At 35.6% G+C, this 14,313-nt stretch overlaps 1 protein-coding gene across 1 annotated transcript in view; it reads right to left on the reverse strand.

The window, feature by feature from the left end:
- LOC113232605 (MICOS complex subunit Mic60-like) overlaps positions 1-14,313 on the reverse strand; it is a 26,967-nt gene that overhangs the window by 10,293 nt on the left and 2,361 nt on the right. Inside the window, exons 4-13 of the mRNA XM_026467374.1 lie at positions 14,137-14,167; positions 13,877-14,003; positions 12,938-13,104; positions 11,070-11,195; positions 9,775-9,847; positions 7,844-7,932; positions 7,164-7,274; positions 4,942-5,059; positions 3,037-3,171; positions 904-1,007 (exon numbers count right to left, since the gene is read on the reverse strand). Coding sequence (XP_026323159.1) covers positions 904-1,007; positions 3,037-3,171; positions 4,942-5,059; positions 7,164-7,274; positions 7,844-7,932; positions 9,775-9,847; positions 11,070-11,195; positions 12,938-13,104; positions 13,877-14,003; positions 14,137-14,167 — 1,081 coding nt within the window. The remainder of the gene's footprint in view (positions 1-903; positions 1,008-3,036; positions 3,172-4,941; positions 5,060-7,163; positions 7,275-7,843; positions 7,933-9,774; positions 9,848-11,069; positions 11,196-12,937; positions 13,105-13,876; positions 14,004-14,136; positions 14,168-14,313) is intronic.

Consider the following 14,313-nt stretch of genomic DNA (forward strand, 5'->3'; position numbering starts at 1 on the left):
AGGGTCTAGTCACGTTCTTCGTACGAAATAATTACTGTGAAATAAGTAATAGTCGACTTAATCAAAAGAACGGGAGTGGACTCCAAGCAGTCGCTCATTGACGCTGCGCTGGCGTTGCCAAGACGCTGACGCGCCAAAGACACTAGTGTGGGGGGTCTCTTAATCTCGTCATTACATTACACTATTATTTTCTTATTTTCGCTTCTCTCGGAACCCTGAAAAACGGCTTATTAAGTATAGACACGTGCGTATTCTTGCATTTTTGCACAATGCAATATTTGTGGTTGATGACACTGTATCACCACCACAAAAAGTACGAAAGATATTGTGCACGAATCAGGGGATTGACTGTGATAGCCTGTGGAGCTGACTTGACTCGGCGGGGCGGGATCGGATGGCGACAGATGACGTCAAAGGCATCGTAACGTTTCTAGTGCGTGTTTTTGGGACTACGGCAATAAAATCGCTGTATTTCCTTCATTATTTTACTGATTAAACAATTAAAAACACAATTCTTAATAATTTCTTTTTGCACTATAAAGCTACATTAAAAACAAAAAATTTGACTGATCCTCATAGCAAAGCTCTGAGTGGCTCTTACCACTCCGTCTGTCATTCCCATTTGCCTGTATTTTCACCAGCACCCTTCGGAATCGGAATGCAGTAATGCTCATATTACTGCTTGGCGGCAGAAATAGATAAGGTGGCAGTACTTCCCAGAACGATCTCTTTCACAAGGAGCTCTACTGCTACTAATTGCGTCACGATAGTGGCCAGTATTGTTTTTATATTAGAAATAGACAAAAGACATAACTTTTTATCCGCCCCTCGTACAGTAACTAGCAATATTGAGATGAAAAAAATAATACAGTTTTACGTGATTGGACTGCTGGTATAACTTACCACATCAAACCTATCCTTAAGTGCCACCTCGGTGGCGATGCCTTCTTCGCGCGTCGCCTTAGGAATGCCCATTAGCACAGCTTGTACCATTTTATCACCTTGTCCTGCAAAATTAATAACCAGGTGTTCAAGGTTTGAAATTATATAAGTTTCAAATTGACGTACCTTGCTTCTATTTTTTCTATGTCTCTCGGCAATCATCGGATTTCCGAATATTAAACGAATATTAATTTCCATGCCCATTAATTATTACATTTAAAATTTATAATTTGAATTTTGAACAACGTAGGTTATTGTTGTTTTGATTTCCGTGTGAACTATATAGAGATGTAAAACTAATCCCCTGTTTTTAGCCGATTTCAAAAAAGGAGGAGGTTCTCACTGTTTACTTTTTTTTGTATACCGGGGTGGAAATTTGTGTAATGCCACCTGGAGGGAAAGTAATCTAAATACTGGAGATAGAAATTTTTACTTAAAGGAAACATTCCTTTATTTTTTAAAAGATATAAAACTGCATTCATAGATTTTCGAAAATTTCTAGCAAAACGCGGGAATCGAACCCGCATTAATCTGAAAAAAATGCACCCTGCACTTTTATTGCATCGATCGATAAGGTTAATTATAAGAATAAAATCTCTCTCACAAAATTGGTTAATTCAATGACAAAAAAAAAAACCATGAAATCTTAACGTATTTTAATAAAACGAAAAAAATGGTAATCTAACTAATTAGTTGCTCGAAACGAGCTCTATTTTCTTGGGTACACAAATTTAATCTTTTAACGAATTCATTTTTCATTTTGATAATTCTTTTTTTGATGGAAAGATAATACTCAGTAGTGATCCGATTTAAATTTGAAGAAAATATTCTACCTCTTAGGATGAATCCGGTTTTGCGCACTTTCCGATTAACCGAAGTAACCGATTTCAATAAAACTTGGCAAATAGATGAAATTCCACGCATTTTTGAGGTTTTTTTTTAGTGATTTGTACTGAGATTAAGAATATTATAAGACTATAATAAGAATTACATTTACTCCATGTCAATAAGCAAAGAAACGAAAATATAAAGTAAATAGAGTGTGCTTCTTTTATGTAACTAAAAATGAATATTTTTCCGGTTATTAATCACATCAATTCAGTCCGTATCTGAACGCATTTTTTCATCTAACATAGCTATAAATAAAAAAATTAATAGCAACTCTATATGTATACTTCCCAAGTCGTCTGAAAGCGTCTGGTCTGTATCAAAGTCAAAGACCGAGAAAAACCAACGACAGCCGAAACACGAAGTTTGCCGAAAGACATTGAGAAAATAGAAGCACTGTACCGTCGTTTTTGTTACTGTCACTCATCTTCACATGGTTTCAAGCAGGTGTTAGTGATAAATTATCAAGTGATAATTACCATGATAACAATCACGATAATATCAGCATTATACTGCCGTTTAACTGGAAATTTCATATTTCATTTGGAGGTATTAAATGAGTTTGTTTATTATTGACGTGTTTGAAACTAGTGTAACTACATCATAATGTAGTTACACTAGTACAACTATTAGTAGTACAATACAATGTATTAGGAAATACATTTGTAATGGTAGTGGTCAGAGGTTAGTAATCATAATTGTTGTTACTATCGCATTAGGTTAAACTTGTGATGATAGTTAAAGTCTTTTTAAAAGTAAATGAATAAACAAAATACTCTAAGGGTATTCTAGAACTCTATGCAATGCTCAAGTCAGGATTGCACTGGCAACACAAGCACTGGAAATACGACCCTTGAGTATGATTTCTAGTGCTTTGAATCATACTCAAGTCCTGGCTTAAGCATTGAGTAGAGTTCTAGAATACGACCCTAAATGTCGTATTCTAGAACTGTACTCAATGCTCAAGTCAGGACTTAAGTATGATTCAAAGCATTAGAAATCATACTCAAGTCCTTGCCATTAGGGTTGTATTTCCAGTGCTTGAAATCATACTCAAGTTTGCTCAAATCCTGACTTGAGCATTGAATAGTTCTGGAATACGACCCTTAAACTGTTATGATTTTTTATGATTTCTCAAAAATTGATTTTGTCACATAGCCGCGTTTTAGTAAATGAGCGTACGTACGTACAGCTGAGTGTACGTACCAGCTTTCTCGAGCGCCCTAAGTTCGTTGTCAATATTAGTCTGCAAGCCTGGTCTCCTCGTCGCGGCCAGCAGCCCTTCGGCCGCCGCCCACACCGATTGCGATCGGCGGGAATCCTGCTCTGCAGCTGCACGTTCTGTAAATTCACATTATTTTAATTATCTTTTCACCACCATGATATTCAATTATGTTTTTGCTCCACTAATTTGTTATTAAACAAAGATCGAACACTAAGAAGAAACATTTCACTTCAAACTAACGTCTCCCAGCAATCCATACCAGACGCTATGCCAACTAAGCCACGGAACGAACCAACGGACCTCACGAATTTTCTTATGTGCCTGTTGAAGGTCTTTGTTTTCTGTGAGAAAACTTTGAAATTCACATTATTTTCTTGACTATTTTTGTTCTTTGTTGGGACTGAAGTTGCGTGTTTTTTGTTGTGTGAATATAGATTAGTTATTGTTATTTTGAGGTAACACACTTGACACGATTGACCAAGCTACCTCCTGTAGGCTCCTAGTTTGGGAGCTAAACACTTTCTCTACATTGCAATAGTTATTTTTTTTTAGGGTGAGTTTCTGGGGTAACTCTATTGTCATATTATCTATGTTGCAGAGCTATATGCAACCTTAAGTACACTGACAGATGCTGATCTGTTTTTCGTGACCTGAGATTCTTGACCTTCCCGTGTCTGTACATCGTGGAGGCATCTTTGTTTGTAAAGACGAACTCGATCGAATTTCCATAGAAAATAGCTCACACGCGCACTTATTTCGCACCAGGAAATTCATGGTCCAAAGAATGATTTGTAAAACGGCCTTATTCAAAAATAGCGTTGTCGATATGGCACATAAAATATTTAATAAAATCCCAGACGCAATAAGAAATCTAAAGCATGTATTAACACAACTATTAATTGACAATTCGATCCCTCCGAGGTAAAGTATCGTATGTCGAAATAGCCAAGTTTACAGGGAAGCGTTTTAAAGTTCTGAATTCACTGAAACGAACATAACACGTGACTTTAGCATTTCTCAGTTTTATTCGGCAAAGCTCATTACTCACATAGAGTATAATAAAATCCTAGATATCGGTTAGATGATCTATGGTGATCACTCTTTCAGTGAATTCAGAACTTTAAAACGCTCCCCTGTAAACTTGGCAATTTCGACATACGATACTTTACGTAGGAGGGGTCGAATTGTTACTACAGCACGTACGAATATTTAAATGACACTTCCTTAAAATTGGTAAATGCTGACAGTTATTAATGTTATTAGACTTTTGTTTTTGACATTGAACCTATTTTTTTTCTTTTTAGTTTCACACAGCTTTTTATTATTTAATCGACTTTGTATTTAGCTTATTGCAGAAAATCCATAAAATTATTACTCTCTATATCTATAATATATACCTATGTCTATACCATGTACCTGTTATAACGAATGATTTAAATGAATTTAATTTAATTTTAGTCATTCACTTATACATAGGAAATGAAACTATTTTTTTGTTGTTTGAAAAAACAAATATACGCGATTTAAATCCGGAAAAATAGTTTCATTTCCTATGTGTAACAATCGCGAAAACCTAAGAACTGGATATCATTCATTTATTCTATAGTACAAATACATTTGAAGATTCATATTTTTTTAAAGAATAATATAAACATTAGGTTTTTTTTAATGATACAAAGTGGCAGGATAAACAAGTCGTGCGCCTGGTGTTAAGCGACACGACTGTCAATAGCTTAACAACGCTCCCCAATTGCTTCCGAAGCACCTACCGCCCCCTTAGGACTCTTCAGCGCTCACTAGGCGGAGGTAAAGACCACTTTGGGAAACTATGCCCTAAACAGTTAAAGTAATCTTACTAGTATTTATTTTTTTATAAAAATACTAACTTTTAAGTGTCTGCTCGATAGCCTGCAGCTTGCCAGCCATGGCAGCCAACTCTTTCTTGAATTTAACGCGCTCTTTCTCGACTTGTTCCGACACCGCACGGTTCAAGCGACCCATTATCTGGAAATATGTTAAACAGTTACGTTTACTATAGATGTTTACCATATATTAAATACGGTTACGGTTTTTACAGGTTTACTGTAGGAAACCGTAATAATTACAAATCTTGTCGTACAATTTGTATATACAATCTTTTTAATATTCCTATTTAAATCTAAAAATCAAATATATTTGTTTTTTGGATCCTTTTGATGAAACGTATATTTTTTTAGTTGCTCTTGAACCACTCTACCAATCTAGGCTTGGTGCAAAACTAGTGTCAACAATGGGGCTCACTCGCCCAGCAGGGTTAGCACGACAGGATGCACTAGAGTGACATAAAGCGCGGGATGTCTACAGTATCTCGCGCTGTTGTGCTTGCCCTACAGAATATGCCTATTCAGTCGCACCTTAAAGATATTCGAGTTGTATAAGTTCGGGAACACAGTAATAAAAAATTATGGAAAGCGCTTAGTACGCCTGAAGGGAATATCGACCGAGCAGAGACGATATAAAATATATAATTAATAATATTGAACTAAATTTCATTCTCTACCTGTTCTATTCTATGTATGTAGTAAATGCTTTTTACACTTATTGCTGCATGGTCGGTGACTTTATCATTTGTAGTTTGGTATAAAAATTTTAACGGGAATTTCTATATATACATATAATAGTGTAGAATGAGATGCTTTGTTAATTATATATTTAATTAGACACTGCATACTGCGGCGTCTACAGCGACGAATATACTTCACTTGTAGTTCTCCGATTATATTATACAAGGGGAAGCCTGAAAACTAGCAAATTGCTGAGGCTGTTACGTATTCTTCAACACAGCCATTTATTTTAAGCCACTATTTTAAGTTTTTTTATGTATCGTTGAAGTGTTGAAGAATAAAGTCTTTATATTTCATATCCCGAGGTACATCTGGATGTCCGATGGTAAAATGGGGCGGGCGGGCTGATGGGGCTCATAGACACACTCTCGTACCTCCCATTGAATTCAATATACAATTCGTTTTCGTTTTAACTTAAATATATCCTTTTTTATGTATATTATAGGTTCCACGTTTGAAAGTAAACATAACACTACAGTACCGGCCGCTATGATGGCCGTTTTGACAGATTACGAGGTCTAATCTCAATTAATTATCGAAAAAAATTTAATCAGATGCTAGTCGTATCTATGACATTTTAGATTTATAACTAGTATTACCAGGGGTAGCTGATTAAAAAGTTTTAATAAAACTAAAATCAAAATGTATACTTAATATGTCATTAATTGGAAACTGCTTTGTTTTGCATTGAGCTTTGACGCGAGTTTGCCGGAGGTAAAATTTTGCTGGCCAGCGACCCTATAAGTGACGATGGTATTAAATTTCATTTTTTTAAATTTCGAACTTCGAAAAACAATTGCCGAGTTGTGTCTTAAAATTATACACATATCCATAAATTTTACTGCACGTTACTACTGACAACAATGTACACCAATTAGCTCCTTTAACGTAGTTCTGAATTAATACGAAACTCGATGAGCGGGCAAACGTCAAAACTGCCATCATAGCGTGCCGGTACTTTTCAGTGTTTTAGTTTCTTTTAAATATAGAACCTTAGAATAATAACGCATAGAAACCTCGTCCGCACACGCTAAGTGAGGCAAATTGAAGCGCGCCCAATGGGCCTACACGAGCGGGCGGGCCTTCAGTGCTCAAGGTCAACTTGCACCGCGAACAGTTCAAGAATTTTAGCTAAAAATGACGAAATGTGCGGTAAATGAGTGTAAAAATACGTCAGACCAACATAAAATAGATACTAACATCACATTAGATATTTAAGTTAATAAGCAAAAAAATGATATTTTGACTTACAACGACTTACGTGGGAGGTTAATAATATTAGTATATCATTGTTTTCTGGTTACAATTGTCTTCATACTTTTGTCCATAACTAAGATTGTGTAGTTTGTTAGTACACATTGTCTGGCTTGGCTAACTCATCGTTATCATCCGTTCCATATTCACACAGTCCGTTTAACAAGGGGTGCGCTTAAAATTTTGCAACTAGAATATCTGCTGTGTGTGTGTGTAAACACGGACCAACCGTAAGTGAGCCATATCCTTACCTCTTTCTCCTTCTTCTCAAGTCTGCTGCGTGTAATCTCCTCCTGCATTTCGTATTGTTTCGCCAACTGCTCCTTGTACTTTCTAGAGTTCTCCGCTTCCAACTTCAACGTCTGCAATAGCAACATTTAAACAATTTATACGAGAAATTAAATGCGGGTTGGAGACATCACAAATTTTCAGTGTTGTGAACCCGCTTCGACGAGCAGGCTTCATCACGATGTTTTGCTTCGCCGAAAAGCTCATGGAAAATTTTAAATTAAAATTCGCACATAAATTCCGAGAAACTCAGAAGTGCGAGTCCGGTTCGAACGACAACTTATTTCAAAAGCCATAGGTTAAACCATTAGGCTACCACGGCTTTTTGATGGAACATAGTATTATGATAAAACACTTATTTTAACCAAATAAGGCATGCAAAATTTTACTTATAATTGTATCAATAGACATGCACAAATTTGTTTAAAGTTTCAAATAATAATTATTCAATTAACACCAACAAAATAATAATTATCAATGATAGTGTAAATTTATGACGTACTTTTATTTAAGAAATCAGTCATTTTGTAAGAATTTTTGTCCTTTAAAGCCATACACTAAGACTATTTCTGAATATATTATTAGACAACGTTTTAGTATCTTTTATTTTGAAGAACGATGATTTGATTCCTTCCTATATTACCTTCTTTAAGTACTCAAATTCCATTTTTATTCTTTCTTCCCTCGCCAGCTGCTCGGCCTTGGCTTCAATTATTAGCTTATCGTCATTACCTGAAAAATACATAGTAAATAATCAGCCACGGTACGGCGAGGTCGTTAATAATAATAATAACGCACACACTCGACATAGCCCCGCACTAAGGAAACATGGGCACCATGGACACACACATAGACAACCACAAATTACATCCAAACTCACGAGATAAATAAATGTAGGCCATACAAATATTTCTCCCGGCCCGGGAATCGAACCTGGGACCTCTGCGTGGCAGTCCGGCATGGTGACCGTTCGGTCACGGAGGTAGTCGTTGGTTCGAGTCCAGCCGGATCGAAGGAATTTTTCTTTGTGTTAACAATAATAACACATTATTGGAGTAATTAGAGACACACACTCGTTGAAAACCAGCGCCAGTCAAGTATGGCTGTGGCTTATGCTGAATGCTGAATGAAGTCCTTTTGCGTACGACGCAACCGCACAAATCGCAGTACAAAATTTGTTTTTTGCTTTTTGTCTGTTTTATCTTATGCTTTTTTTTGTATTTTTTATTTTGTTTATTAATTCTTTTCATTTTGTTTTGCTTGTCTAATTCTTAACAATATTTTTTCTGTATCTATGTGTTGTAGCGTTGCGACAAATGTCAATTTTAATTTCACAAAAATAATTGAATATCATGGAATTAAAACTTCGTGATATTCAATAAAGTTAATATTACATTTTAAAAAATACATAAATAAATCCGACAATGACACCAAGTACCTGGTCCCAAACTAGGAAACTCGGGGAGTTTCAAGTTCAAGTTTTCAAGTACCAAATCCAGTGGCAGTACCCAGACCATACCCACCAGTAGGGCTAGCACGATGGGGCGCGACTAGCGCGAGAGCGACATAAAGCGCAAGATACTGTTATTAACGCATAGAGATCTCGCACTTTATGTCGCTCTCACGCAAGTCCCGTCTTATCGTGCTAGCCCTACAGAACCAGTTTAAAAACGTGCGTTTTCTAAATATATACCACCAGGAACCGAATCCAGGTTAACTACTACTAGAGAGACTAAAAAAAAACATTAAAATACCAGGGACAATGTCGACATTTGATATACCAATGTGATACTCAAATCATCATTGGAGTTAGGCTACTTGTCTTTTTATACTAATACGGTAAGAAAACAAATTTGGTGATAACTAGGGCCCTGATTAATATGTAATTACATATTTTTGATTTCAATAATTAATGCTCTTCAATTTATTTTCTACATAAATAAAGTCATTTAGAATAAAAAAAACTACTTTTATTTTCCTTATTTTTCCATATTTATACCATATATCTACACGAAACTTGGAATAATCCATATTTTCAATATGACGTGATATTTTATTTAATAAAAAAAAAAGTTTCATACGTGCTTGAATAAAAAGTTTTAATACACTAAAAAAGTAACAGTGTACTGTGCGGAAGATTCACCTATTCACTTGTGGACTTGTGCAAATGTAAGTTTGCTACAGTCACATCCTGTGACGTCGAAAGTCATTCATTGATCATGGTCAGTCATTATTAGCCAGTACAAAGCGTTATTCCGACTAAGCAGCAGAATTTTAGTTTCGAAAATTTAAAAAAAACATGTAATTGTGTATTGTAACAACAACAGTAACGAAACTTAGATTGAATTGGAATATAATTTGTTGATTGAAGTGGAATATAATTTATTGATTCTTTTTTTATAATGCTTAGTCTGTGTGAAAGCAGTTGTGTTTTATCTCGATATTTAAGATTTATTATTATAATTTTTATTTTTATTTTTAAATTTATATTATATGTACATATTTTGCAGTTTATACTGCATATTTATCCGAGCCCTAGTGATAACGTTCTTGGTAAAACAAATAGGTACTTACATTCGACAGCCCTTGCAATTTTTTGCTCGGCAACCGTTGACAATCGTACTAACTCATTTTGCAGGAATTGTACCTAAAAACAAGACAATGTAACTGCGTCATACGTAGAGAACATTTTACGTGAACACTTATTATCTACAATTGTTATTTTGATTTTCTAGCTGCACGCTACGAAAGAGAAAACGTGTACAATCCTCCTTGTGTCTACGGTCTAACGTGTATATTTTTGTAAATATAGCACACTACCATACAGTTAGCCTTTTTTGAAAACGGAGAACAACACTTGCAGAGCTGCCAGTTTTCAAAAAAATTGTAAATAGTCATGTAGCAGTTGTCGACTGTTCTATCGATAAATTGTGAAAGAAGGTAAATTTATGCCAAAAATAATGATTATATTAAATATATTCTAATGATTACTAATTGCGTTATTGCCTTCTTTATTCTTATTTTGACACTGTCGAAATATTTTTGTATTTATATACATTTTAACCAGAACAGTCGCACGAAAAAAAGATTACTTTCCTGTTCATCAGGTGCACCCTGGGAAACAATCGGCGAGTACCTTTACACTTAAAGGGACTCGCCTTAAAGGTACATAAGTGACATATAACGTACACACTCAACATAGCCCCGCACTAGGGAAACCCTGAGTCACGGGTGCCATGGACACATACATAGACCACAAATTACCCCCAAACTCACGAGTAAATGTATATTTGACAGCTCACAGCTCACTTTGATAAGTTTAATTGTGTAATGAGAAACTTTAACAAACACATGTTAATTTTTATACAGTTATCTAATTTATATGTCTATTACAATAAGGTACTACATTTGTATATAGGTACTAATCATATTCCATATATTACGAAAAGCCATAATTTTGATCACAATCTGCACAAATGGGTCACGTCACACATCTCATGTATCCGCAATTTTTTCGGTGATATGGACCCCTTGCAGATTGAAGTGAACCCCTGGGGGTCGTATATCAATTTGGGAATCACGGATGTAAACATACCCTTACACATGAGTATTATTTTTATATGTTATCGAAGTTATCAATTTTGTAACAAAAATAAATGAATAAATTATCATTAAAAAAAAGTGGACGGGTCGTAGAGATGAATGGAAGACATAAGAGCTGTCGCCACGGTGAGGCAACAGACACTGGTTCATGTCCAGTCGGATTGAAAAAACTTTTCAACAACAAATTAATGGAGGCCTTTCACAATAAAATATAAGAATGTATGAGTAAAAATATATATTCAATAAAAGTAAATATGACATAGTACCTGTTTTAGGGTATAGACGAGCAGCATATCCAAATCACCGCCAGCCTTGAGCTTGTTCGCGGTGAGATCTATGCCGGGGAATAAACTCTGTAGTTCTTCCTTATACGCACTTCGGGCGTCTTCCACCTGTCACATAGGATGATTTGTTAATCTACAAGTTTCAAAATTTTCCAAATTAGGACTTTAACGTCTGTTACACTATTAACTTCCAGGGACCCTTAATCTACCTTAGGGAGGTGTAAATAGTGTGAGCGCGCGTGTCCGCGCTAAGAAAAGTGGTATATTAAAAATTCGTGTCGTTTCTACACACGAACTGTGTACACTGCCTCGGCGCCGGACAAAAAAAATCTTGTCTACCCCCGACACGACGCGCTCTGCCGCTATTGTATAGGGCGGGGTGAAATGCACTGTCAGTAAACGAACGTTTATGCGCGTGGACGGATGTTGCTTAGTTAGTCAACATATCGATACCAGAAGTATCAATTAACATAAAGGACATTTTGTCGAACATGAGTTGCATATATCATTGGATTCGGAAATTCCTGCTCTATCGATTGGTATTATTAAAATTTAGGAATGCCCAGTGGTTTAAAATATAGCATGTCCCCTTACATCAAAAAAGTCGTTTACTTGTGCGTTACGTTACTAATATTTTATGTGTAAACCGTCGAGCATAGTGTAAGCAGGAAGAGAAATAGAACATTATACGTAATTCTATTGTAAATGATCCTTTCAATAGTTCCGAAATCTAAATTTTTCACATCCTTACATTTAGATACCCGTTCGATTGCGATTGCAATTTTCGCTTTATTAATCGATTACAAAAACTTTAATTATTTATATACTTTGAGTATTTTTTTACGTACAGTACTATACAACCATAGACTAATCATACTTTATATTTGAAAAAATAACCTCACTTTTCGACTAGAATTTTTTAATACGATTTTACGATGTTATTCAAATGAATATTGTTGAAAAAAGTCATGAGATATCAAGTCGAAATCTTGGAAATATACGTAAAAGTGTTACTTATTCGATTAATTGAGTGATTGTTTTAGTTGTACATACAGCTCAATAAGAGTACAGTACAATAACATCTTTAGGATGCTGTTGTGACTACCACGGCACTGCAGTGCGTCAGGCATGGTTGGCGAATCGCGAACAGATGACTTTTATGCCATTATGCGAAAAAAGGAGTCGTCTCTGCTAAAGAGAGCACACTCACGCACGTGAGTGTGGCAATGGCATCCTGAAGATGTTTGCCCATCGTTTGACTGTACAATTTTAAAGTTTTGGATTAAGATCGCTACTGGTCAAATAAAGTAATAATTTGTGAATTTTCTTAATTTTAATATTTTAATTTATGAAGTTAAATATTTTAAATTTTTCAATCAAATTTTCAAAATGTATTGTAATCATACTAACATACTTCTAAGGTTTTCTAACACCATTATCTTATGGACAATGGCCTGAAATAACTGGTTTATTATTATTATTTAGAATTTTAATCAAACTGTTTTGTTTACTTTTTGTATGCAATGGGATTGGTACAGACCATACATATAAAATTAACTGTAATTACTGCATTTCCATAGCGCATTATTACGACCTCGGAAGCCAAATGGTACTCATAGTACAGGGAATCCCCTAGCATTAGACCAGATAATTGTTGCAGATGTCTGACACATTACTACGTTATTTTAGAGCCGCCACTGACCTTTAACCTAGCTACACCTACCGAAAATCAGCCGCGTAATTTGCCTGGTCACTACTAATCAGATAATGTGATCTCTATGGTTGTCTGCGATCTCTAATTGGAGGAAATGGGTTCCCCTTATTGTTATTTCTTATAGCTACTGACTGACCTTGCTCCAAAACTTTTCAGAGACGTCTCCCTTCTCTAGTTCGATCCTGAGGGCTTCGGAGGCTGCATTAAGGTCCTCTCGGAATTGTTTGATGTAACGCTTTGTGATGGCCAAGTTCTCAGGAGGTGCTTTCAGTGTGCCTTGCGTTATCATGCGGTCGAGTGTCTCTGAAAATCAACAACAACCGTCACTATATAATAAAAGTATCGAACAGTCAGAAATACCCTAGAAATATACCTAATAAACAAAATTGCATTATTTGAATTTAATATAGGGAATTAATCTATAAATGTGAACATTTTATTTACCTCGACGTTTCGAACGTGTTGTTGCAATGTCGGAAGGGAGTTCCCTCCAGACCATAATAATTTTCAGGGTTTCACTATGGAAACCGTGCATCGCGGGTGCCATGGACACACAAATAGACAACCACAAAGTACACCCAAACTCACGAGAGAAATAAATGTAGACCACACAAATATTTCTCGGGGCTCAAACCCGAGACCTCTGCGTGGCAGTCCAGCATGGTAACCGTTCGGCCGCGGAAGCAGTTAAAACAACAATGTCGAGTCGAGGTAAATGAAATATTATATTAATACATGATTAAGTCCCGATATTACATTCAAATAATGTGTGAAAATTATGAAAGTTCAAATCAATGTAAATAAAATTGCATTCTATCCAGAATCCTATCTGTATGGGGGTGGAAGAGGGGAGGACGCACGTTCACTGACCATCTTACCATCACTTCAGTACCCTTAATTTTTTACTCATACACTATCCCAATCAGAAATGACACTAATTCTTTTTTTAAATTATTTTACAAACAAACCAAATAAAAATGTTTCATTTCCTATGTGTAACGATTGCGAAAACCTAAAAACTCTACATCACTTTCAAAAATTTTTTTTCTATGGTCTTAATAAATGTTTGACTTACCTATAGCACGTGACCCTTTCACGCAAGCTTCTTTAGCTAATTTTATATGTTGATCCCGAGAAGTCTGCGCGGTTTTTAATTGAAGGAATAATCTACTGTCTTTGGAGTCGTATGGAATTTCTACAATCTGTTGGTGAAAAAGGAATCATACACTGAGTGAAGCGGTTACTGTGATTCCACTCGACACATCGAATATATAACCAGAAGTAGATACGAAATGTCATTTAATTTGTTTGAAAACTATTCTGCGAAATCATTACTTCAAATCGCGAATGTTGAAATTGAGCTTTGCTATAATGGACGAAAATTGAAAAATTACATATTTACACACCGATGAAATGTGATTCCGTTTTGTTATTAGATATTTTGCTGTTTTTCCCACACCACCGAATGGAACAGCCACCCATTGTTAGAGACATTACCTTTATTACAATATA

This window comes from Hyposmocoma kahamanoa, unplaced genomic scaffold, assembly GCF_003589595.1.
Source record: "Hyposmocoma kahamanoa isolate Upper Pololo Valley unplaced genomic scaffold, ASM358959v1 76, whole genome shotgun sequence".
NCBI lineage: Eukaryota > Metazoa > Arthropoda > Insecta > Lepidoptera > Cosmopterigidae > Hyposmocoma > Hyposmocoma kahamanoa.